Raw genomic sequence first — 27,671 nt, forward strand, 5'->3', positions numbered from 1 at the left:
CTTGTTAAGCTGGTGCCTGGAGCCGGCCCTGCTGTCCAGACAGTGTTAATTTGTATTGCAGAAGGCATACTGCACTGTAGGAAGCCATCCCAGTGTCTTCCACACCATCTTCAGGAATGCTGCCTTGTGAGAAATAATACTGTATTGTGGGATACCCGCATACTTCTTAGGGAATTGTAGGAATTTAGAGTTAAATGCTCACAATTCTCTCTGTTGACATATATACTTAGGTTTAAGCATTTGAACAGTCCCATTGAAGTTATGGGATTACTCATGTACTTAACACCTAGCTTGTGCAGGATAGGAGCCTTTGTTTGTACTTTTGTATTTTTTCCTCATTGCCTTTTCTGTAATTTTTAACAAAGTTGTAGACTTTTTCTAATTAACTTTTTTGTTTTTTTTTAACTGATGCCTCCTTGGGTATTTTAAATATCCAAATAGAGATGTTGTGTCTGTATAAAATAAGTTTTGACTTCCTCATACTCTGTAGAACATGCAGACATACTATTGAACTCCACCCTCTGCTATCACTAACTTCCTTGTCCTTCCTCCCCTCCATTTCCCTTGTACACTGGAGGCTGTCTCACCAGTCCAAAGAGGAATGAATGACACACACAAGTCTATTTCAGGCCCTTATCTCAGGGCACAATTTGTTGTGTAAACTCAAAACTCAAAGAATTCCCCTGACCAACATAGACTAGCTCCCAGAGGCTTTTTCCTGAACAGCCTCCCACGCTATAGAACAATGCTCACAACTCTCCTTTCTGCTCACTATCTGCTCTTCAATCCCAGAAGGCAATTTTTTTGTTTTTGTCACATGCTGTCATTTCATTCATCTGGGGAGGTGAACTAAGCTTGTTGCAGGTGCAGCTGAGTCCCAACTCCTCTAAAAGCCAGCTCACCCTGTGATATGCCCTAACTCCATACATATAATTTGTCTAAACTAGAACCAAATACAAATCCTACACTAATTAATTCTGCAAATGGTCACACTACTAGCAAATGAGCAGAATTACGTGCAAAAGCATATTCCAAAGTCTTTTGCAGTGGAAAAGCTAAATTCTGCTGAATTTAAGCCTTTATCTGAGAAATAGAAATGTATGTTTGAGACTTCAACTATGATAATATTATAGTGGATGTGGAAATGTGTTTCTAATCAGATAAATTTGATTTAAAGCATATCCATTAAAGAAGCATCACTGCAAATAAAAAAGAGTTGGCAGTTCCTGGTTGTCATTAATTAAGAATGCAATATCAGATAAAGAAAGTCCCTCTAATTATTGTGCCAACGGTATAGTAGCAGTCAATATTATTAAAATATTACAGCTAAGCATAAGAGGGCTATGGTTAACATATGGTTAATTATGTTGTTTGTATATTAGCTATGCACAGAGTGAGTAAATTCCATAAGGAAGATGCACTTTGCATGTGTCTGTGACTGTTCCAACTGTGTATATCACAACATCCACCTCCCTTCCTCTTTCATAAGTACACGGGTACAAAATGAATAGGGCGAGCTGCAGAATATGCAGGGAATATGGCAAGCAAGTTGCTTTAAGATATAGCAGCAGGCTCCCTGTTTTATTACATGGCCTGGCATTTTGCAGAACAATTTTTTATCCTTTCTATTGCCTCACATAGCAGGAAAGAGAATTTTGAACAATGAAAAAAAATCATTAGGATTTATCCAACGTCTACATCACATAGCAGTGAGAGCAGTTTCACACTTCGTTTCTTTGATGAACTGAATATGAAAAGTAGGTATTCCCCTGCCCTTTTTATAGTATTGAGTAATGTAGTTCTCACTAAAGGAGACAGTGGCTAATATTTCATATCACTTTTCTTTCTTGAAATTATAACAATAAAAAAAGTGAGACAGAAAAGGCCTAATAACTAATCATTTGGCTGCCAGGGCAGATTGTTCTCTGGAGTCTTTTGTTCCCTAAAGTATATTTTCTATATAATAGAATTTCTGTTGAAGCTGAGAAATATTATGTAATTATAGGCTTTAATCTATTGTTATAGTTTGAGCCCTTGGGTATTGTGTTAATGCTGAGATTTTCCTGGAGCTTTTTTTTTATGATTTTAGAAACAGTCTTTTCATCTGATTTCCACAGGGGAGCTTAATGACTGAGGGCCTGTGTGACGCTCTGTACCTTGGGGAAACACCCTACACCCCCATGTTCATCTTTATAAAACGATTGTGTGGTATCCAATGCAAAGTTTGTCATGTTGGGTGTCTTCGGAAGGCTCATGATGCACTGATCATGGTTGTTATAGTGATCTTATAGTAATTGTTACAAGTAATGTTATAGTAAGGTTATAGGTTATAATTTCATGTATGTAGTTATGAGGCTGAAAATGTATCTTCATGTCTTAAAATAAGCCCAGGTAAAAACTCTCCAAGAGCTGAGAGGCAATTCACACCTCATCAGGGCATGTATGGGACAAACCCAGCCCAGCCTCACAGGAACAAAGGACGCTGGCTTAGGCAGCAACAAAAGGATCTGTGGGACTCTCAAGGGAGTCACCCCCCTTCCTTTAGTCAGTTTGGAACTGCGATGAGGTAATGCTCACCGGACTCTGAAGGGGGGGGGGAAGCCAAGAGGGAAGAAAGGACATGATAAAGGGGAGAGACATTTGCCATGCTCTTCCTCTCTCTTCCACCTACATCTACAGACACCATACCAAGTGACTGAAGCGCTGATCAAAGGGAAGAGCCTGGCTGAAGAGCAACCAGCCAGCCTGTGGTGAGAAGTATCTAAGTTTGTAAGGGCATTGAAAATGTTAAGATCAGCTTAGAATGCATTTTGCTTTTATTTCATTTGACTAAGTCGGACTTGTTATGCTTTGACTTATAATCACTTAAAATTTATCTTTGTAGTTAATAAATCTGTTTGTTTCTTCTACCTGAAGCAGTGCATTTGGTTTGAAGCATGTCAGAGACTCCCCTTGGGATAACAAGCCTGGTACATATCAATTTCTTTGTTAAATTGATGAACTCATATAAGCTTGCCGCGTCCAGCGGGCATAACTGGACACTGCAAGATGGAAGTTCCTAGGGTTGTGTCTAGGACCGGAGATATTGGCTAGTGTCATTCGGTTGCACAATCCAAGGAGCAGCTTACATGCCAGAGGCCGTGCGTGAACAGCCCAGGAGTGGGGGTTCTCACAGCAGAGCAGGGTAAGGCTGGCTCCCAGAGTCAAGGATTGGAGTGACCTAGCAGATCACTAGTCCAGATAACACCAGAGGGGAATGATACTGTGTGATTCCTATTTGGTATTGGGGGAAAAAATCTGTGTTTAATGTCAAACCAAAGGGAACTTACTTGTCAAATTGAAAGAGAGCATTGGACAAGTCCGAATTTCTGCAGCAAGGAAGTTGGTAGCAGTGCCGTATGACCATAGCAAGAAAAAAAAAGAACCACAGAGACCTGAATTGCTTGTGCCTCAACCTAGCCATCATAAAGGATAAGTCGTTGGCCAAACGCCCACCATGTGAGGACACTTTTGAAGATTATATCAAAACATCTTGGCAAACAGATTTGGATGTCTTCACACGTCGGTAAACAAGATATCGGATCACCATTGCAACATGGATGGGAAAATGTGGATGATGAATTACTTCCTGTATTCTTCTAGAGCCCAATGGCTTCGGAGCTTCTACAAGACGTTATTTGTGCCTGTACCAGTAGGGGCTTGCTGCACAATCAACTATGTCTATAGTCTTCCCTGCACAGAACTATGTACATGCCAAGTTCAAGGCAATGAAGATTGTGGTAACCCATGCACTCTCAACAGAGATCATGATGATGATAATGATGTTAACTAAAAATGTCACCTGTCTTATTACTTTTCAATGATTCCTGTACAAATGTATTATTTGCTTGTTTTAGCCTTTAGATGGTTGTTGTAATGCTTTGACCTCACAAAGAAACCCAATTTTATGCCTTGAAATAATATATATCATCACCAACGTAAAATAAATGACTGCAAATATTTCAGAGTGGTCATTTTAACCTGTTGAGAATGTCACACTTTACCCCCGTTTTTTCAGCAACTACTTGACAGCTCGTCATCAGGCCTCATGTGAAAGTAAGCAGAATAAGCTTCCAACGGTGTGTGTAGGCGGGAGGGTACAGTACGGCCACCAAAGGGGTGGTGTCACATGCCGCTGGCCCAGTAGCCCACTCTCAGCCCCCGTCCTTCTCCAGCCTGTGAAGACGAGAGAGAGAGGGAGCAGGATGGAAGGAAGGAGAAGAGGAAGGCGAGGGAAGGTTCAAGCAGCAGCTGCAAGGGGAGAAGGACTCAGAGCAGGAGGGAGGCGGCTGGCCTTGGTGCCCTGCACCGCCCCCTCCCCGCTCCACCCCCGGCGGGGCGGGCCGGGCCGGCTGCGGCGCTGCGGAAGCGGAGGAGGAAGGCACAGGCAAGGGGTGTGGAGCGCCCCTGGCCGGTTCGGGGCTTATTCCGCGTCGGCCCCTGCGCGGGGGAGGCGGGGCGCGCAGAGGAGCCCGGCCCGCTGTAAACATCCTCCTGAGAGGCCGCCGCGGGGCTCCATGGAGACGCAGGGGAAGCCCCCGCCGCCCAGCAGCCAGCGCGGGCCGGTGCTGCACATCGTGGTGGTCGGGTTCCACCACAAGAAGGGCTGCCAGGTGAGGGGAGAGGCCCGGGCTCCCCTGCCCCCTCCCTCCGGCCTGCATTGCTTCCTCCTCCGCCCCCTTCCCCACAGCCTCCCTCCGTCGCCTTTCACCCTTTCCTCTCCCCCCCGCCTCGGCTTTCCCCTCTGTTCACCCCCTTCCGACAACATCTGCTTATCCCCCCGCCCCGCTGTCTTCAGTTCTTTATCTGCTCCCCTCCTCCCTCCATCCTTCTGCCCTTCCCTACGCACATCTTCCCTTCCCTTCACCCCCCACATCTAGCCCCGTCCACTTCTGGGCCCCTCTTCCTGTCTCTGTGCGTGTGTCTTTCAGCACCAGGATGAAAGATAAAAGTGTGCCTGCATTATTATTATTTTTTTTTTTTGGTAGGGGTCATTTGCTGTGTGTCTCACACTGCGTGGGGGAGACCATATAAATTGAGATTTGGAAGTTTCACTCATTTATTGAAAATCTTGGTTGACAAATACAGCAAAATCCTTTCATCACCAAAGAGACTTTTAATACTGTCCCTAGAACTAATTTGGGTGCCTGATTTGTCACTCTTCCTTCCTTGAGTAGTACTTACTTTGGTGAGCAGTCCCATAGAGTTTAGTGTGAGTACTTCTGTGAGTCTGGTACTCCCCAGCATGAATAAGGGTAATAAAATTGGGGCCCCAAAGGATGCATGGGATTTAACAGGTCTGTTAGCTCTGTGCATTTATTATTTGTTATTTTTCAGTTCCATGTACCATACTGGTTTCTTTCTCTTTCTCTCATGCACCCTCCTCTCCCCTCCCCCACGCCCAATCTTCAACTGTAGAAACTGGTTATGAAGATACATATGACATCTAGGTCCTAAGGTTCTGGGTTTTCTTGTTGGCCGCTCAGTGCTTTTTTGTCAGTGTGTATGCTTGAATATTTAAGAAAAAAAAAAAAAGATATTCCAGTAGAAACCAATACAAAACTTGTGGGTGAGGCTGCATTTGCTCCGACTGGCCTCTGAGAAGAATTAGTCCTTAGAGAAGCAATGACTCAGTTTGCTTAGTTGGTAAATGTTGGCTATACCAAAGTTAATATTTATTCAGATGGATAAATGATTTTCTCTAATTTCAGACTTAAGGATTTCATTCTGAGGATAAAGTGATCTTAAAGAGAGTTGGCAGAATAGGATTTGACTATGCAGACAAAAATATTTTAAACTAAAATAGCTGTTTACTATAATAGATACTGATCAGGAATGGGCTATAGGGAATGGGAATGTCCCAAAAGGTAAAGAAAGAGATTTAAAAAAAGGTATTGGAACAGATGAGCATTTATAAATACAGGACAGCTTAAAAAAATAAGAGTTGGATAAATTCTAGCTTACTCCACCTTCTGCCTCTGATAGCCCAATATGTCGCTGCAACATCACAGGCATAACAAAAGGATAAATAGTTCAGTGGCTTCAGAATATTAAGCTTGTATTAAATGTTAAGTATGTATATCCTTCTCCTCCACTATATTATGATTTTTTTTTTTTTACAGTTGTTTAATGTGGAATGTAAGGGGAAAGAGCATCATACTTTATACTCCTTGAATTCTCGTACTTCTCCCTGTACCTTTTTCAGAGCAATGATGCAGTGCAGGATTTTGGTCCAAACCTGTGTGGTTTTTTGGCCTGTTCATACAGTTCCTGTGCCACAAAGCAATGACTGTTCATCTTTTGCACCTTATTGTTCCATTGTTTAACTAAAAGAGCTTTTTTATCATGGTATTTAAATTTCTAAGGTGTGTATGATCGCTGGAGTCTGGAATGTCTCTTGTAGATTCTTTTGGGTATCAAAAGGGAGAATCCTAAATGGAGTGTTCAGAGTTGCTTCTCCTGTCCTCTCCCTGTCAAGACAGCCAGTGCTATGTCCAGATTTGCAATCCAGCAATTGGCAGACATTACTACATTGCATAACAGTGTTAAATGGCCTAATGCTGAATTACCGTTGCCCTTTAATGTACATTTGTTTATTGATTTTTAAAGTGAAGTTAGGTTGGTGAGATTAGTTTAGATATATCTCATCTCAACTCTTGAAATCCTGGACAACCTCTCTCATCTCTACTCCCAATAAAAGACTCTTAAATAGTACTGTCTTTTGTTTGTTACCTAAACAGTCATCAAATTAGGCTGCATATCTTTATCTTCAGTGAGAGCCATAGTTAGACTATTTCTACTGAGTAAAGGTTTCCAAAGCTCAGTCAGTAGTTATAGTAAGCATTTTTTCAGTTATATTGTGAACTCTTGTTATGTCAGTGAAAGTTATTAATGATTTTTCTTAACACAAACAGTTCTAAGTATCATTCTTTTTGTCCTTTTTTTTTTTTTTTTTCTTTTTTCCCCTCCTTCTCATTTTCTCACATGTTCACACTCTTTACAGGTTGCACTTTACCCTCAAGGTGATAACTGTTCTGTAGGCAATTTATTTTTTACAGCATATTTGGGTGGGAAATGAATTTTGTATTTCTGAAGTGTTGCAGCTTGACACATAGAGTATTCCCTCATCCATTTATCTACAGGACTGATTCAGCATGGACAATGGCATTGCAAGGTTCCCTACTCCATCAGTTTATGTCCATGCTGTCTTGGAAGGATCATTTCTAAAAATGAGAGTACTGGATAGTTCAGTCTCTGTGCCTATACTGTCTTTGGCCTCTGCTGAGACTGTCAACAAGGATACCAATTGTGATGGTGTGTTCTATGATGTGGACTATTATTATCTGAGGATTGGTCTGAAGCCACCAGCTCATTTCATTAAGGCACCAAAGACACACTGTTAATATTTTGGGATATGTTCTGACACCACACAGTATGGTAGGTAGAAAACAAAACAAAAAAAGAAGAACCCATAGAACTTCTCCTCTGATCTTACTAACAATGGCTGAAGCTTAAAAGCATTCATCTAGCACAAGCATTACTAATCAATAGATGTTTTGGATGACCCAAATATATTTTAATCAAATCAAATATTTTGAACATTTTTGATTACTATAGGCCTGATTTAATGGGGCTATTCACATGAGTAAATTTACTCTCAGGTATGTGTTTCCAGGATCAGTTGCTATAACAATAATTAGATTCTTTTTGGGCTTGCAATATTTATCAGACACCGGCTAGACAGTAGCTGTTATGGAAGATGGACACTGATTGGGTGTTAGCAGAAAAGCCAGCACATATTGCCCCCAGCTGCTTAGAGGGAATGGAGCTTGGAGTCACATGTACTTTTGTCTTCTGTCTTCTGTTTCCCTTTCACTCTGCTAATGGAACCCTGCTCACTGGAGAAACTTTTCAAGTACTGTGATCTGTGAGGTTCTTTTATATTTTTTTCAGAAAATTCATATGAAATTGAATCTCTTTGCAAATCATCTTGGCATTATATTGAAACACATTGGCACCTCTTCAGTCTAAAGTAATCTCTTTTTGGTAGAAATTAAAATCTGTAATGCAAAACTGCTGCTTGTGGAGATGTACACTTTATATATATAATATAAACACTTGACATATATATTGTGGATTCTTTGTGTATGATTATTAATAGATAGCAAAAGTAATGGGACCTTTATGTGCTCTGAGGGTGCTCTGGGGGTAGACATTTTAATTAGATTTGAATTGCTCTGTATAGATATCTTTTGGTTACCTGAAGTGTCTGTCTACTCCTGTTGCCCTTGTTCAGGAAAAGGAAGGTAAATATAGGAAAAGTTAAGCTATATATAATAGAAGTTTAATTTATGTTAAAGATAATGCTGTAAATATTTTTTTCTGGGTGTATTTTATTTTTTTCTAAAATTTTGTATGGAACCACGACTTGTTGTACGTAAAAATGATTTATTTGGTGATCGTATAACAAACTTCAGAGCATCAGCCTATTTAAGATGATTTTATAGTGTGAGGTTAATTTGTAATTTTTGCAATGCTCTTGTCTAAGCTGATTCATCTTGTGTTTTCTTCTGGGTAAAGCAGGCTTATATAACATGAGACAAATATTTACAACACATGAAATAGAGTGTTTGCTGAAGAACTAGAGAAAGCTGACAGTTACATTTTCTGGGTAATTGTGCAAATTTCAGAATTGCCACTGACCATTGAGATGGACTTGCAGTGTGTAGAAGCAGCATGAAATCAAGAATCCTGATTTCAAGAACAGATCATGGGGATCTCTCAGGCTAGTAGAGTTTAAGCCTGTTGAGGAGCCGTATGTTCAGTTTCTCTGTAGCAGGAGGCATCCAAGTATACTGCTGGTTTAGCATCCATTATTGACATTGATGAAATATTCAGAAAGAGCTGCTTACCATACCTCTTCACCACAAAGAAGATGTCGGTATGATAATGACTTCTTAGAATGGGAAGAAGACGCTATCTTGGAGACTAGATCCCTCTGGTATTTGATATGTTCTGCAGCAATACATTAAGAAAGGTGATAATCTATTTGAATACTGTACTATGATAGATTTCTATGCAGCACTTACAGGGTGAGTCTACACAGCGAGCAGCATTGAGTCTCAGGGCCCGGATCATCAACAAACTCAGGCTTGCATGGCTTAGGCTACAGCTGTGTAGCGTACACCCCTCCCTTTGCTTCAGAGCCCAAGCTCCAGCCTGAGCCCAAAGGGCTACACAGCTATTTTTAGTGCCTTAGTGCAAGCCTGAGTCTGTCAACCCAGGCTCTGAGACTTGCTGCCACTTGCTGTGTAGATGCATTTGTTGTGATAAATTATATGGAATGTCACTTTCCGGATAAAAAATAAAATAGCAAATATCATCCATCAAGTTATGAAACTTGCCGAAAGTCCCCGGTGGCATTAATTTCATCAAAATAGGTTTTTTTACTATGAATAAAATTACTTAGAATATTTAATAACATCTAATGGGTTGTTTTAAAAATATTTAAAACCATTATCTTTAGTGCCTGTCTGGTCAGCCACAGAGCAGTAAGGCAGGAGAATGGATAGGAGGGAGCAGCCGCTTCCTCTTCAGCTGTGTTTCTGCCTCAGACTCCGTATAGTCAGGCCTGGTCTACACTAACCCCCCCACTTCGGACTAAGGTACGCAAATTCAGCTACGTTAATAACGTAGCTGAATTCGAAGTACCTTAGTCCGAACTTACCGCGGTCCAGACGCGGCAGGAAGGCTCCCCCGTCGATGCTGCGTACTCCGCTCGCCGAGCTGGAGTACCAGCGTCGACGGCGAGCACTTCCGGGATCGATCCGGGGCACTTCTGGGATCGATTTATCGCGTCTTAACCAGACGCGATAAATCGAACTCAGAACATCGATTGCTTACATCCGGACCCGGATGTAAGTGTAGACGTACCCTCAGAAAGACCAGCAGCACTTCCAAGATACAGCTTTATAAACTGTGCAGGCCTGATTCACTGCTATTCTGCACCTTGTGTAGTAGTCTGTGCCAATATGGAGTGGATGTAAAATGTTACCATTCTGATTCGGTAGCATTTTACACCTACTTTGCACTGGTGTAAATGACTACACAAGGTGCAGGACAGCCGTGAATCAGGCCTTGTGACCCTTTGTCTGAATCAGATAATCAAAACTGACTCCCCATAATTGCACAGTAAAGCACTAGTTATAAATATGATTGCTCCTGCTCTTCCTTGCCTTCTGTACAGTACAGGTTTTAACTTGGCAGCTCTCAGGGTTCCACTGAGACTGGTTTAGTTTTTTATTACCACTACCTACCCACATACAAAAAAATCCGAGCATGGGAAAAATTACAAATATTAAGGAACAAAATCAACCCCAAACCCATAAATCATGGAATTTGTGGTAGTAAGCCTGGCTTTTTGGCATGGCTTACATATAATGTGTGTAGTTTTAGGTGAATGTGTAATACATTTCTCTTTCCAGTACTTTTAAAATGAACCCCATCTCATTCTGTGTTCCACTTTCCTTATTGGCAAAAGCCTCCTTTATCTGATTAGGCAAAAGCGTAATTGGAAGAGATGAATTTCAGTTGATATTCCAAAATAGATGTAAAATATTTTGTCCCTTCAGAATTAAATTTTGAAGCCACTTGGTTAGATAACCTCATAGTTGTGGCCAGGGAAGAATTAATATTTTGCTAGTTTGCTGCTTTTTAAAACTCATCCCTTGATTACTCAAAACTAATACCAACAACACTTTCCCTTCTTTGTCGGCTGTGAAAATGTACCAATATATCTTACCCATTTTATTTTTAAAATAAATAACATGGCTTGAGTATTAAGAGTCAGGAAGAAAAATCATTTTACTAGTGAGATAAGAGGGAACGTTTTGAGCATGTATTCTCTCACCCTCAGATATATGTGTGCCTGGTATATTCATGTTTTTAGAGTACAGGAAAGTTGAAAGGAGAAAAGATGTTAAACAGGTTCTATTAATTCAAAAATGTCTCGTGCCATATCAAATCCCAAAGCCTTAAGATCAATAATAAAAAGGACCAACATGAAAAGATTTGGCTCAAAAGCATATTTCATTGTTGTTTTCCTACTGTCTCCTCAATTTTCTCAGCTCCAGCCCATAGTGGGGTAAATGTGTAGTAGACCTGATCTATGGAATATCTTCAGTACTGTATTATTCATGTAGACATGGAGGAGGCTGCTTTCAAAGTATTAGGTTCTTGATCCCCTTAAAAATTAAAAATTATGGTGAAAATGTTGGCTTTTATCAATTTATTAAACTTGGAGTAACCGAAGGAAAATATTGATTGAAATATTTCAGTTGTGAGAGAAGTCCTCAACATAAAACCAGTTGCTGGTTCTTCAGAAATGAAAATCATGGCAGTACACCAAGCCAGGACAGCTCAAATGTAATAGAAGTACCTGCAGGAGAACTGTGTGTTTATATGGAATATCTGCAGGTGGCTTGCTCTCTTAGCACTTCTACAGGCATCTCACTTAATTCAAATTGGCTTGTTTATGTTTTGTTGTCCAGCTAGTTTCAGGGTACTTTAGAAAGGCTTGGATTGCTAGAGCTGTTTCTTATATACATTAGTACTTTTCATCTTTCAAAAGTAGATCATCTTTTGTAGTAGGTAGTACTGAATTTCACAGTCTTGTAGAGAAACTGACATGAGCGAAAACAAGTTATTCCTGGTTTTGGTTTTCTCTGCCACAAAGGTATTGCTCAGAACAATAAAATATTTTCTCTCCATTAAAACTGTGTTAGCTCAGGAACATGATTTGCTTTTAAAAATGTTAATTATGTTATACAAGTACCGAGTAGCCTACTAAACTCTTATTTCTCTTTAAGATTTTGTTAGACATTTCTCTTAGGAAAATTATAGACACAAATCATGTGATGAAAATGCTGGCTTTGGGGAGAAAGCATCCTCTTGTGGCTAAGGCACAAGACTGGGAGTCAGGAGAATTTTGTTCTATTCCCAGCTCAGCTACTTCCTGTGTGACCTGGGGCAAGTTATTTGAGATCTGTTCCTTAAAGTTTAATTATCTGCAAAATGGGGATGATAGCTTAAAGTAATTTATTGGTAAAGTGTTTTGAGTTCCTCAGAAGGAAGCTGCTATTATAATGCAAAGTGGTGGTGGTATTTTAAAGAATAAGGAAAATATTGACTTTTCACCTTGACCTCTCCACAGAGCTTAAGAAACAGTTTCTCTACCTGAAACTTATGTGGGGATTGAAGGGATAGAATTCACTGCAGACCCACGTGCAGATTGTTGAGCAAATACACAGTCCCTTTACCAGTTTCGCCTCTGATCTGGAGTAGGAAATCTGATCACTCGTATGTTATAAATTGGGTTTAGTGGCCACTAAATCTGTGTAATTCAGACACAGTGACCATGTCACCAACTGACCTCAAATCTCTCTTCCCACTTGTTTATGAAGAGCTGGAATGAAGCCCAGTTCTGGTACACTCAGTATCCAGGATCCCATGTGCACTCATTCTGCAATCTGCCCACACCCTAGTATGATGGGTGAATATTGCCTAGAATGCACAGCTCCAAAGCATTCTTTCTGCTCATTTAAACGTACCCATCTCTAGTGGTGATGAAAAAGCAAGTTGGATAATGGGATATTACTTTTTATGTCTTGAACTGATTGTGCGTCCAGTTACTGTTGTTTACTCCAGATCCTTAATTTGTAAAACAGCAGTAACTGTTGCTACACATTCCTATGCAGAATGAGTTTGCTGAATACATGTAATAGTGGACCACTTCAGTGCAAAAATGCCTATTCTTTTTAGAGGGGCAAAAGATTGTGTTCTGAGAGATCTTCCAAAACATGTATTTAACAAGTATCATAACCATTGAATGTGAATGTTTGTTTTTCCCAAAAGTACAGTAATGAAAAAACAACATAGCTTACATGTCAGGGAGGCAGTATGATTTTGTTTTCCCCCCGAGAATGAGTTCACAATATAAGTTGCCTGTGTGTTACATTACAGGTACAGTGTGGGTTCCAGGAATGAAACCACTGATACTGTCTTCCTTACCTTAGACTTAGTTTCTTCTGTTTTGCTGGCACATCAGCAGTCCGGTTTCTCCACTGATTAGTCACTTTGTAGTTGTGATACTTCTTCCCAGATGATGCCAGCATATTCAATATCCCCTCTCACTGTCTTCTGGCAGTTCTTCCTTGGACTTCCTTGTTTTCTCTTTCTTTTCTTGCATAGCCAATTTAATGCTTGCTTAACCTGTCTCTCATCTTCCGTATGGCATGCCTGTTCCAACTGCCTGAGCCATCTTTCTTTGATATATTCTAACTTATCCTGCTTTGTCAGTTCCCTTAGTCTTGCATTTGTTATTTTGTCTTTCCATTAAATGTGTAGAATCTTCCTCAGCCATCTGTGGTGGGCATCCTCCAATCTCTCTTTTTTAACCACTGTTATTGGCCAAGTCTCTGCAATCTCATGGTATAATCTGACCTTTAATTTGGTGTGGAGACCTCTTTTTCACCAGGTGTTGTTCCACCTTCCAAAAGTCGTGTTTGCTTTTCCTAATCTCATATATATCTTTTTCACGGCCACCTTCAAATGTCATCACATTCCCCTCTTCTATCCGTTCACTTTCTTTTCCATCCACAGATGCTTTTGTGTCACAGTTCAGGGCAATTCTGCCTGTATTCCCCTCCATGGTCCAGCAAGGCACCCACGCTGAAGCTTCCAGCTCTCCAGCCATCACCTCTCTTGGTCAGAGACATGCATTTCTCTCCCTCCTGACTGGGGTTTTTCCAGGCTGCACAGTTCCCTGTTTACACTATGAATTCCCTAGCAGACTACATAAGCAGCCCTGCTCTGCTTTTCTCCTCAGAAGCTATAAACAGCATATTGACTCACAGTTGAGTTACCACATAGTTCTTAGCTTCAGTCTAAGCAAGACCATTTATTTTTAAGGTGAAGAGAACATGTTAAAAATAAAAGAAACTACACGCATTAATAAGTTGAGGAGACAGGGGGAGTGGTCTTTGCTAAAGTGCTCTGGTTGGTGTCAGTTCTTCGATCCCTTCCCTAAAGATTGGGGTCCTCCTTGTTTGCTTTACTACAACAAAGGCCTTGAGTCACTTTAAACTCAGGTTATTTATTCAAAAGTCCTTTCTTTGTTTGCTGGTCTCTAGAGAATCCAGTTTGAACCAGTAAATGCAGGTCTGTCCAGCTGCTAGTGCCTCTCAGGATGTGTTAGGACCTGAGTGAATTTGCCAAATTACCACTATTCTTTGTTCCTGGAGGACTGTTGCCCCCCTCCCTCATGAAATTATATACAGTGCCTAGACCACAATGAAACATACATTAATACGGTAAGATTTAACTTAATTCAATCTGGTTTGTCCAGGATATTGCAGGAAATTGCCATATATGTCACAGTTTGCATCTGTTGTCCAGTTTCCTACTTTTATAATCTTGGTTTTCTCTGCATCAACTTAAAATTTTTTGATGCTTCCTGTTCTACCTCTGATGTAAGGGCAATCATTATGTTCCACGTCGTACTTAGTAAAACAATGTCGTTGATAAAGTCAAGGTTGTGTAACTCATCCGCTAACCCATTTTGCACTATCCTTGATGCCTTTTATTGCCCCTTCATCACCCAGCCTATTGTTAATGGAGAGAGGATTGGTGATAACACACATCCTTGTCTAACCCCAGTAGCAAACCCAGATCTGTATCATTCTTACTGTGCATTTACTTCCATCATATAAACTTGTTATTCTCTGGTATCCCATAGCTTCTAGCAATATTCCTCAATTAAACACTTTCTTAAAGTTGATGAAGTTGATTAAGATGGATCTTTGCCAAGTAGTAGCTTTTTCAATGATCTGTCGAAGAGTGAATATCTGTTCACAGTATGATCTGTCTAGAGGGAACCCAGCCTGTTCTTCTTTTAATATTTCATCCACTGCATTCTTCGTTCTATTCAGCATAATGGTAGCCAGTACTTTGCCTAGGATTGATAGCAGTATAATACTACTTCAGTTTGGGCACAGAGTAAGATCGCCCTTTTTTGGTAATGCCACTATGATACCATCTTTCCAGTGCTGTGGCACTTGTTCTTTCACCTATATTTAGTGTATAATTTAGGAACATTGGAAAGTTAAAGTATTCTTCCCTCTAAGATGCAATAACGCACACTGAATTAAACATGTAACTTTTTTTTTTTTTTTAAAAACCCACCCGTATGAAACATAGGTAATCCTTGAAAAGAGTTATTTTTTAATTGAACATGTTTTCTTACATCTTAGAGGGAAGAATACTTTAACTTTACAGTGTTCCCAAATTATGTATTCTCTCATTCTATAATTGAGAAATACTCATTCATGCATGTAGCAAAAGAAAGCCTAGTGTATTGTATTTAGGTACAGAACATCAGTGATGTGAAATTGGCCTGAGCAATCAGTGCCTGGCCTATTTTCCACTTGCCTAAAGAAAGCATGTGGAAAAATATCCTGAAATTGTACCGTGTTTCCCCGAAAATAAGACAGTGTCTTATATTAATTTTTGCTCCCAAAGATGCGCTAGGTCTTATTTTCAGGGGAGGTCTTATTTTTCCTGGAGCTTCGGGGCCTTATAGTCCGGGGTGGCCTTATTATCGGGGAGGTCTTATTTTCGGGGGATGTCTTATATTACAGCGAGAGGCAAAACTGGAAGTAGGTCTTATTTTCGGGGGATGTCTTATTTTCGGGGAAACAGGGTATGCTTGCCTTTCAACGAGTTACTTTTACAAGCAGGTTAAAACATAAGAGACAGCTAAGAAGCAAAAAAGGTTATGGTCTATTCTTTTTATACCTAGTTCAAAATATTTAAGCTTTCACCTCGTGCCCTATGACTCTGCTGTGCAATTGCAATCTGGTAGGGTGGGTCTTCTCTCCAGAGTCCTAGGTTGTGGCACCCCTTTCCGGAGGTATGCTGGAGTCACCCTCTGGCTGCTTGTGGGGTTGATTTATTCTTGACCTATTTGCATTTTTGGTGGGAGTAAGGGGAGACATTTCTATTATGTGATTTTTTTGCTTTTGCTAACCTTTCGCCCCCCCCCCCCCCCAATCTCCCACCAGTGGAGAATTGATACGTTTTGTTGGTTGGCATATGCCTTACAAAGGGTTTCCCTGCGTGCTAAATTTGTTTGTCATTGTCTAACAGTGTCCTTGAGCTGGATGGCTTTTCTTTCACCTCTTTTAATGTTTTATATGTATTTGTTGTGTAGCAGTTAGATGTTCTACAGTAGACACCTGTATTGATTTAAATACAATCCTGTTGTTTCAGGAACAATTAAAACAAAAATATCTGGTTAAGACACTGGACTGGGCATCAGCAGGTTGGGTTTTTGTTCCTAGTTCTGCAGTTGGCTTGCTTTGTGACCCTGGACACATCACTTACTTCTAGGGTAAATCCACACTACCCGTCGGATCGGCGGGTAGCGATTGATCTATCGGGGATCAATTTATCGCGTGTAGTGTAGACGTGATAAATCGATCCCCAATCGCTCTCCCGTCGACTGCTGAGTGCAAGAGGCGGAAGCAAAGTCGACGGGGGAGCGGCGGCCGTCAATCCAGCGCCGCAAGGACGCCAAGTAAGTAATCTTAATTCGATCTAAGATCCGTCGTCTTCAGCTACTCTATTCTCGTAGCTGAAGTTGCGTATCTTAGATTGATCCCCCCCCTCCTCCTCCTAGTGTAGACCAGGCCCTATTGGGGAACAGAGAGTAGTAATCCTTATCTGCCCCATTGGAGTATTGCAATTATAAAATCATTAATCTGTGTGAGGCACTGAAATCCTACAGCGATGAGTGCCATAGAACACGCTATGAATTGCTGTGTGTTAGCCAAACTATGTTTTTCTTATGTTGTACAGTTTTTAATTTTGTAAGAAGCATTTAATTTTTGTATCTGAAAGGGCTACTCTCAATGGCCTTTTTAGAGCAAGTGAAGAATTTTAAACACAGAGCAGAATATTGAAGTGTGTGTGTGTGTGTATGTATGTATGTATGTAGTATATTTAATACTCACTGTTTCTTTAATGTTGTACACAGTACCACAAGGTCCATTTTCTTTATCACTTATGGTAGTTAGACACATAGAGGGGAGATTATTTCCCTTAATTAGCATTTTATGTACACATGTTTAAAATGTTCTTCAAGTTTTCCTTTTTAATAGAACAATGTTACTGCAGTTTTTTCTTTGAAATCCCATATTAGCCGCAAACGATTACCAGATATTACTTTGTACAACTCCATACTTGATCTTTTTCCTCTTTTAACATATTTTAACATCTGAACTATGAGAAGACTACTAAATATTCCTTTACAGTTCTATATCACCTGTCAACTTCAGTTTAAAATTTGAACTGAATATGCATTAAAATTAATTTTTACTGGTCTGTCAGTTCTTTGTATGGGTAGCCGATGCACACAGAATTCAGCATTGTTGCAGGTATTTAAATGGCATTGTGTACCAGTAATTTTTGACCTTCTCTCATGAATAGATGATCAGTAAAAGAGGTAATCTTAACAACATTTTGGATGAAAGCGCTATAGAAGTGCAAAGATTTCAAAGTGCTTTGCAAACATTAATTCAGCCTACAACACCTCTGTAAGATAGATATGCATATGAATGGAACTCAGTGGGAATTGAATTACTGTATGACATTAATTTACATATAGGTGAGCATTTCTTTATAAACGCTCACTCATATTTTAATGATACTTAAAAAAAAAAACCCAAACAAGGACTAAACCTCAGTAATGGAAAGGAGCCATGTCTAATGGTTAGAGCCATGGGTCTAGGAGTCAGAATACCTGGAATCTGATTAGGACTCAGCCAACGACTATGTGTTACTTGTGTTTTGTTACTGTTGTATGAATGTTAGGGCTGTGAGGCTGATTTAAATATTGTAAAGGACTTTGACGTTCTTGTATGTAAGCATAAAATGGTATTGTTTGCACTAAAGTACTGGAGACTTGCTCTGTGAGAAGGTGACCTTACCTAGAATGTCATCTTTTGGCAGGCTGAAGCATGAGAGATGGGCCTGCTTCAGTTTTCTTCCTTCAAAATCTCCAGTAACTCCACAACAGCTCGCTTCCCTAAATAATACCATCCTTGGGCTGGTTTATTACCAAAACATAGTTTAGGTAATCCATAACAAAAGCTCCAAACATAGTCTGTTTCTCTAACCCCAGTACAAAGGGTTCTTAAAATTCCGTGACATGATGCTCCCACAAACCACATTCTGGCATCTTCTGTCACACCTGGGCTCTTCTTCGGTCCTCTCCTATCCTTTTTCCAGGACAGCTACCTGAGCTCTTCCAGCTGGAGTGGAATACCACTCTTTCCAGCAGGAATCCCCACAGCGTGTCTGCTGGGTGTTTATCCTCACCAGGGGAGCATCTCTCATTACTCCTGTTCCATTAGCCTTTTCCAGCTTGGAAGCCAGCAGGTAAGTCCCTTTGCTGCTGTTTGGCCTTCAGCCCTCTGGCACTGGTTCTCCTGCTTGGGGAGGTTGACAGAATAAACCCCTGTATTCACACTCTACACACTACTGTAATAATGTTTGTATAAAATTATATTTAGTGAGGTATCATTTGAAAACTCATAATTTGCAGGTCATTATTGCCCTGGGGAAATGCATGTGGCAACATTGTAATGTGAAGTTATAAAATTTCCCTGTATGATGTTATTAATGCATGTTCCAAACCCCACAGCCCTGCCCAGGCAGGAGTCAAGTCTGTCCTAAAGAAAGGAAGGAATGTGTGCTTACCTTAATTTGCATTTAAGCAGTAAACAGAGTCATCAAGCAGAGGGGGAAAACAAAGGAGGTGAAAAAAATAGCAGGAAACATCCTTCCACATGGACATTTTGTCTCTGGACTCTCAGCTGGAAATGTTTTTCAAGAGGGGGACTGAAACTATAAAAGGGAGGGACAAGCAGCCCAGGAAACGCCCCCAATCACATTCACTTCACCTGAAAAACCTGAAAAGACAAAGGAAGCAACAGTTGGATTCTGGGACCGGCGTCCTGACATAAAGAGTTTAGTCAGTAAGACTGCTGAAAATGTGGTGAGAAATGTTGCTTGAATCTGCTATAGTTTGTTAGGTACTGTATTAATAAACATCTTATCTTTATTTTTCTTGTAACCGTTCCTGTCTTTTTATGCCTTATTACTTGTACTCACTTAAAGTCTATCTCTTTGTAGTTAATAAACTTGTTTTATTTTTTTATCTAATCCAGTGTGTTCAGGTTGAAGTGCCTGTGTAACTCCATTTGGGATAACAAGTTGTTTGCATATTATTCCCTTAAGGGAATAACAGATTTAACATATTTGTACTGTACAGTCCTGGGCAGTACAGGACATAAGTTTCTGGGGGAAAATCTGATACTGGGAGTGGGCTGTGGTCACCCTGGTAATCTTTAAAACTGGTAAGAGCCAAGGTATGGCTGGCTGGCTGCAGCACACACAGACATAGCTGGAAATGACTTACATGCTGGAGGCTGTTTGTGAGCAGTATAGGTTGGAGGCTACAGCAGCAAGGCATTGTAAAGGGCACCCCAGGTTACAGGGCAGGGGTGACACGGCTACTCATTGGTCTGGATGGTAACCTGGTATGACATAGGGAGGTCAGCTGGCAAACCCCCTTGCTGCTCTTCTGCCTTCTGCTTTCCCATAGGAACCACATACTGTCTCCTAGCTCTGGCAGCTCTCACCTTCCAACCTCACTCCCAGGCAGCTCTCGCATGCCCATTTCCTGACTCATTCAGGCAACTCTGAGTCACCCGCTCTTTCACTTTCTAGGACCCAGCTGCCCTCTTTTAAGTCCAGTTGGGGTCAACTGATGAGTCACGGGTGCACTGTTAAAAGGCCAGTGTCACCCTGTGACTTTCTTTCCTCATTTTATTAGTTGGCTTCAGATTCTTCAATATTGGTTCTGTCAATTTCTTTGCTTTAAAAAGTTTTCAATGATTATCCTTTCTTGGATTTCATTGCCAAACAGCATCTCTAGTTGGCATGTAATTATATAATTTCAGTTTGGGATGATATTCTGACACAAGATGACCAACTGGTGCTAACGTGTTACTTGCTCTTCCAAAACTTAAATGTATATGATGCCTGATTAAAAGGTGTTTGTTGGTTTGGTTTGGTTACTGCTGATGAAAGGTACCAGGTCGGCAGTTTGAGAAACTAAGCCACAGGACAGGTACAGCTTATGCAGTAGCAGTGAATGATTCCGCCCCCCCCCCCAGCCCCACTAATGTGTTCTCCTGGAGAGATGACCTTTGGGGTGAGAAGATACCTATCTCCATGCCTCTGTGATGGACAAATTAAAATCAATCATAGTGCAGTTTTGGTGAGGTGGAAACCTATCAACTAGGAACTGACTGAGACCACCAAACATCCTTCACCTGAGACCCTGAAGTCTAGGTGACTATTAATCTGGGCTGGATTCAAATCAGTGACTTAGAGAAGAAAATAAGATATTTTTGAGCTTGCTTATCTCTCTGTCCCTTCCCTCTTCTCTCTCCCCATTTTTTTTTAAATGTCTAGTCTGCACCTTAGATATTTACCAAATCTGCATATTCTGTTTGGAGCCTATATGAATGAACATGGTAGGAGGAGGGCATAAGGAGCATTGCCCCAGTTCTTGTGTCCTCCACGCAGTGCTCAGGAAGTAACTTCTGCAAAGTGGATGTGGCAGGTTGAGTGTAGGGCCACAGCTTCCCCTGTTTGTATGAGCCAGCATAGCTGGCCAGGGGCAGGTAGGTGCAGGAGAAAGCATTGGACAGAAGCTGCATTCCCTGGAGCACCAGGAGATGTGCCTGCCGAGGGGCACAGTACTGCTTGGAATTCTCACTGGGGCATTTTCTGTGGACTACAATCAAGACCTTGGTGTTCCACTCTGGGATATGGTGTTCAAATCCCAATCCCCTACTTTGGGATTGCTACAGAGACTGCACATTCATCCTCTAAGGGCTAGTCTACACTACCCGCCCGGATTGGCAGGTAGAAATCGATCTCTCAGGGATCGATTTATCGCATCTCATCTAGATGGATAAATCGATCCCCGAATCGACGCGCTTACTCCCACCTCGTCAGGAGGAGTAAGCGCTGTCGACGGGGGAGCCGCGGCAGTTGATTTGCTGCCGTCCTCACAGCGGGGTAAGTCGAATAGGATACGCCAAATTCAGCTACGCTATTCGTGTAGCTGAATTTGCGTATCTTAAATCGACCCCCTCTCCCCAGTGTAGACCTAGTTTGCAAGACAGCCTTGTAACATCCTTCCCCTCCCAAGCTAAATGTGACTTTCTGGAAAGGCAGCCTTTCTTGGCTGGTAAGAAAGTCACTGGTCTGACTAGTCTTTAAGGAGTAGTGTGCAGGGAAAGGATCCTGAAGGACTCTTCCATTTCATTTACTTTTTTTTAACTAGTACTCTTTATGAAAGCAAAATGTTTGAGTAACTGTAATTGAGAAATAGCAAAGAATATCCAAAACACTTAGTGAGAACATTTCTGAAGTCAAATATGAAGGTTTTGTTTGTAGGGTTTGGGGTTGAGAGTTTAAGAATATTTTAATTTAATTTATTTACACTAGCAACAGTATCTGAATGTTATATTAATATAGGAAGTCAGATTTTTGAGGCAGACTCTAATGGACAAGTTGTAAATATCTATAGCAGGACAAATGGTGTCATTGTAACATATCTAAGTAGCTGTCCTATTTATAGTTTTGGTGGTGCAGGGTGGGGCATGATGATAAAAGGTATCCAGAGAAGATTATCAGCTGCTTTTAAAGTCTGAAAGGGAAACCAAAAGGAGTCTAAAGGGAGCGCAAAGTCAAATTTATTATCTATTAAAATGAAGGGAAAACTTTAATTTGACATTGTCTGTATGTACCTGTCTAATAGAGTTAATGATATTTGTGATGTAGGTATTGTTTTGTCTGTCAACTGTTTGAAGTTGTAAACATTGATTCTGTGGTTTGTTTGCCAATACAATGGGAGGGAAATGTTAAAATAAAGCAAGAATTGTGCCCAAAGTGTTTATAGACACTAATGCTACCTGGGGCTTGTTTTTTCACTCTATTATGTATAACAATTTCAGCAAGTGCTTCCGATTAATCCTTTAGGGGGTCTGGTTTTTCTTGATTCTACTACACGAGGACTAGCGTATCAAGAAGAAAAAAGAATTTCCTTTAAAATTTCTGATTACAACAAAGTTTAGAACTGCTGCCTTGCATTCTGACTTGGACTGATCTACAATGGGATGGTCCCTCTAAACAGGAATAAAATGAGACTTTTGCGCAGAGCTTCATTACTTGACTTGAACTGTTTATGCTAGCTGTTGAGGCAGAGGGAAAAATTCAAAAGAACTTTTCCCAAAATAGAATAGGTTCACTTCATACAAATTAGAGTGATGGAACTTTGAGTGACTTGCAAAACCTTCTTGCTATATAATTTATAAAATGAAATTGTAGTTCTAAGTGTTAATTAGAGATTCAGGGTGAAAGCTAGACCCATTGAAGTCAATGGCAAACTCCCATTGATTTCAGTGGGCCCAAGATTTCTCCCTCTATATTCTGAGGTGGGATTTTCAAAAATGCCTAAGGGTGCATCTCCAACAGGAAGAAAGGTGTTTTACAAAACTGTTGTAATATATGCATAGAAGGTATTTGCCTCATTATCTCTTTTTTTTGTTGTTGCTCCTCATGATTAACTGGCTTTATGAAAATTCTTTAATCTTCAGTTTCCTTGATTATCAGTGAATTAGTAATTGACATATGTTGTCAATTACTAATTCATTTATAAATAAGGAAACTGAGGATGGGGTTTGTATAATATGCACTTAAGCTTGTACAAAATCAATTAAATACAAATTATAGAGTTAAATACGCATTGTGCTCCCATCCACACAGTCCAGTCATCAACTTAACTACTCTCTGTCCAGAAAATGTCTTGGAGAACAGATACATCATAATTTGTTAAATCTATCTGTGCTTTAAAATAGATTAAATATACAAAAAAGACCATTTCATTTTTATAGCTGTTTTTTGTTCTGAGTGTAGCTTTTTACTGAAGTCTTATCATTTCATTCTATACAAAATTACACACAAATTGTTAAAAGAAGATTATTAAGGTTGCAAAGTCAAGCACTCAAAACTTAGGAAATTCATAATTCGGCCCCCTTGTGCATATGCAATATGATACAGTCTTTAATTACTTACTATTTGTTCCACAGACCCCTGCCTCATTCAATGCATAGGATGGAAGATGCTCACTTAATATCCTCATTGTTCAGTGTGTGGCCATACGCCTTATTTACCGCACGTTGTTCAGACCCTGCTCTGAAGACAGAATTATTAATTTCCTCATGGGCTTGTCTGTGGTGCTCATCACAATAGTACCTGAGTGCTTCATAAACATACATTAATTGAGCTTCACAAAACCCCTGTGAGAATAGGTGGTATTATCCCCATTTTACAGATGGCAGAACTGAGGCATAGAGAGATTAAGGTCAAAAGCTTCCACTAATTTTGGGTGTCCAGTCTGAGACTCCTATGAACTGATTTTTCAGACCACTTAGCATTATTTTCGTGTTCAAAGCACAGGTCCTATTGACTTGAGTTGCGGCTCTCAGTGCTCAGCACTTTAGCAAATCAGACCCCAGGATATCAAGCTGGACACTCAGCAAATGAGGAACACACAATTTGTGGCCATCTGTGAAAAGTTAGGTGTAAGTGGCTTGCCTAATGTCACATAGGAGTTCTGTGGCAGAAGTAGGAATAGAAGCCAATTTTTCTGGGGCAGCATTCAACTATGAGACCATCCTTTCTGTTCCTGCAGTTCCTAGACTCATTCACTACACACCCTCCGCCTTCTGTAACAAATGAGGCAGGGATCCTACACGCACCAGCCTCCTTTACTACAGAACCCTCATTTATCCCCAGAGCAGGTCCATCCAGGACACTGAATGAGGCATGGGTCCCTGTGATCATGTAACTAAAGACTGTCAAAAGAACAGGAGTACTTGTGGCACCTTAGAGACTAACAAATTTATTAGAGCATAAGCTTTCGTGGGCTACAACCCACTTCCTCGGATGCATATAGAGTGAAACATATATAGAGGAGATATATATACACACATACAGAGAGCATGAATAGGTGGGAGTTGTCTTACCAACTCTAAGAGGCCAATTAAGTAAGAGAAAAAAAACTTTTGAAGTGATAATCAAGATAGCCAAGTACAGACAGTTTGATAAGAAGCAAGTGTGAGAATACTTACAAGGGGAGATAGATTCAATGTTTGTAATGGCTCAGCCATTCCCAATCCCTATTTAACCCTGAGTTGATTGTGTCTAGTTTGCATATCAATTCCAGCTCAGCAGTCTCTCGTTGGAGTCTGTTTTTGAAGTTTTTCTGTTTTAAGATAGCCACCCGCAGGTCTGTCATAGAATGGCCAGACAGGTTAAAGTGTTCTCCCACTGGTTTTTGAGTATTATGATTCCTGATGTCAGATTTGTGTCCATTAATTCTTTTGCGTAGAGACTGTCCGGTTTGGCCAATGTACATGGCAGAGGGGCATTGCTGGCACATGATGGCATATATCACATTGGTAGATGTGCAGGTGAACGAGCCCCTGATGGTATGGCTGATGTGATTAGGCCCTATGATGATGTCACTTGAATAGATATGTGGACAGAGTTGTCATCGGGCTTTGTTACAAGGATAGGTTCCTGGGTCAGTGTTTTTGTTCAGTGATGTGTGGTTGCTGGTGAGTATTTGCTTTAGGTTGGGGGGTTGTCTGTAAGCGAGGACAGGTCTGTCTCCCAAGATCTGTGAGAGTAAAGGATCATCTTTCAGGATAGGTTGTAGATCTCTGATGATGCACTGGAGAGGTTTTAGTTGGGGGCTGAAGGTGACAGCTAGTGGTGTTCTGTTATTTTCTTTGTTGGCCCTGTCTTGTAGAAGGTGACTTCTGGGTACTCGTCTGGCTCTGTCAATCTGTTTTTTCACTTCAGCAGGTGGGTATTGTAGTTTTAAGAATGCTTGATAGAGATCTTGTAGGTGCTTGTCTCTATCTGAGGGATTGGAGCAAATGCGGTTATATCTTAGAGCTTGGCTGTAGACAATGGATCGTGTGGTGTGTCCTGGATGGAAGCTGGAGGCATGTAGGTAAGTGTAGCGGTCAGTAGGTTTCCGGTACAGGGTGGTATTTATGTGACCATCGCTTATTAGCACAGTAGTGTCCAGGAAATGGACCGCTTGTGTGGATTGATCTAGGCTGAGGTTGATGGTGGGATGGAAATTATTGAAATCATGGTGGAATTCCTCAAGGGCTTCTTTTCCATGGGTCCAGATGATGAAGATGTCATCAATGTAGCGCAAGTAGAGTAGGGGCGTTAGGGGACAAGAGCTAAGGAAGCGTTGTTCTAAGTCAGCCATAAAAATGTTGGCATAGTGTGGGGCCATGCGGGTACCCATAGCAGTGCCGCTGACTTGAAGGTATATATTGTCCCCAAATGTGAAATAGTTGTGGGTGAGGACAAAGTCACAGAGTTCAGCCAACAGGTCACAGCTAACCTGGTGGCTCTAATAAATTTGTTAGTCTCTAAGGTGCCACAAGTACTCCTGTTCTTTTTGCGGATACAGACTAACACGGCTGCTACTCTAAAGACTGTCACAATCTGCCACATCTGGGAACTGAATTAAGGGGTGTCACGGAGAGCATAGGCTCCCGGCTCTTAGTTCTGGTGCTCGTTCCCAGACCAAACCTGAGCAGCTGTGAAACTGCCTGTTCCCAGACCAAAACTGAGCAGCCGTTACATGGGAAAAAACCCTTATGCCCCCATAACCCTGAGCTGGAGCCTACTCAGTCTTTCTGTGAGAATGGCACATGCGGAGTCTGGTCACATATGGACACTGTGAAAGGCTTGAGAATGCTCAGCATAGCCAGAATCTTTAGAGATCTAAGAAATTTCTCCTGAGCATGTGCAAACTGCAATTTTTCATGGGTTTACAATTTAGCCAAATTTGGGCAGATTTTCATGGGGATGGCAAAATGTACTTCCCTGGCACAAAAACCAACTCCCTTCTCCAAAGCATAAAAGAGCTAGAGAAAAGATCACCAGATCAAAGAAAAGACTTTTTTTTAACCTTTGTATTTTTTCTTAGTCTTATTCTTGGAAATGGCTGAAATTTTCTACCCCCTTCCTCCCCCGCCTCCCCTCCCCCAAAAAAAACCCAAATTATATACACACACACACCTCAGGCAGACATCTGGCATGAAAAATTCCAGCCCAAATAGATATATTTTGGCAAGCTGAATATAAGTAACTGAAAATAGAGTCTCATATTGGGAAGTGTTGGGCAATCTTATTAATGGGCCGTGCTACCAGCCCTGTGTACAGTTAAACTACTAAAAATATTTTTTTAAAATTATAATTGATATGTACATGGATTTTAAACTTCTGTTATGTAATTGTTAGATGGCGCTAAAGTCAAAATATCAAATAACATAGATATTAAGGTGTGTCTTTAGATATTTAATAATCACTATGTACACATTAAGTTCTTTTGCATACAAATACCAATTTGAAATTTTACTCCAGTGACACATAGGCACCCAAAAAGTCTCTAATACATCACAGGTAGAATTTTAGACAGTCCATCTTTGTTTTTAAATTATCCATTTGTCCAGTTTTCTCTTTCTCTCCTTTTTATTTTGTCAGTAGTGTTTGAGGTTATTCCATTGTATAATTTACAAACGAACAATATAGTTTTAAAGTTCTTCAGTTTGTTTTGAAATTAATAAGTCCACCACTTATAAGCTAGCAGAGACTTCCATATCCTTACTATAGTATATTCCTTGCAATGAACAACGCTGTGCAAACATTTGTGTATTAAAATTTATTTTTTGCATTTTCTATTTCAAAGGTTATATCGTGAAGGCGAACGACCATACTCCTCATTCTAGTAATATTTTTGTTAACAGTTACTATTTGCAGCCAGGATGTCTGAATTTTGGAACAGAATCAAATTATACATTCTAAATCCGTTTCTCCATTGTAACTGCTCCAGCACTCTTTATGATGCTGTAATTTCATGGTCTATAACGTGGAAGGTATATAATAGAATATGAGTTTTTACTGACAATCTATCAAATCGCAGACAATTGCTACTTCGTGGATACATTGTCTCATTCTATTATTCCTCTTTCATTTGGAAGCCAAATGCTTCTCCTGTTTATCTCGATTGCTGAGTTTGAACAAAACAAGCAATCTTTTATATATTTTCAGTGGAAAGGAATTTTAAATAGAATCCTGGAATACAATTGTCTTTAAATGAGTTGTTTTCTGTTATGTCTTTCTCTCTCTCTCTCATGTACTTTGTGAGAAGATTGTAGCGTTAAGTGCAGGGTGGCTGTGGCCATAGGAAGCTTTGATTTTTCTCTGGCATGGCCTGGAGTTCTTCCTGCATATGATGGTGTGAGATACAGTATGAATCAGGAATAAGCAAATTTGAAACCAACACTGCCGTTTGTGAGGCTGTTTTTTTTTTTTTTTTTTTTTTTTTTTTTTTTTTTTTT

At 40.5% G+C, this 27,671-nt stretch overlaps 1 protein-coding gene across 1 annotated transcript in view; it reads left to right on the top strand.

Moving 5' to 3' along the window:
• The first annotated feature begins 4,431 nt into the window (after nucleotides 1-4,431).
• Nucleotides 4,432-27,671, top strand: part of LOC112104948 (late secretory pathway protein AVL9 homolog) — a 69,922-nt gene continuing 46,682 nt past the window's right edge. Inside the window, 1 exon segment of the mRNA XM_024197555.2 lies at nucleotides 4,432-4,652. Coding sequence (XP_024053323.2) covers nucleotides 4,557-4,652 — 96 coding nt within the window. The 5' untranslated portion in view covers nucleotides 4,432-4,556.

This window comes from Terrapene carolina, unplaced genomic scaffold, assembly GCF_002925995.2.
Source record: "Terrapene carolina triunguis isolate 2854851 unplaced genomic scaffold, T_m_triunguis-2.0 Scaffold33715, whole genome shotgun sequence".
NCBI lineage: Eukaryota > Metazoa > Chordata > Testudines > Emydidae > Terrapene > Terrapene triunguis.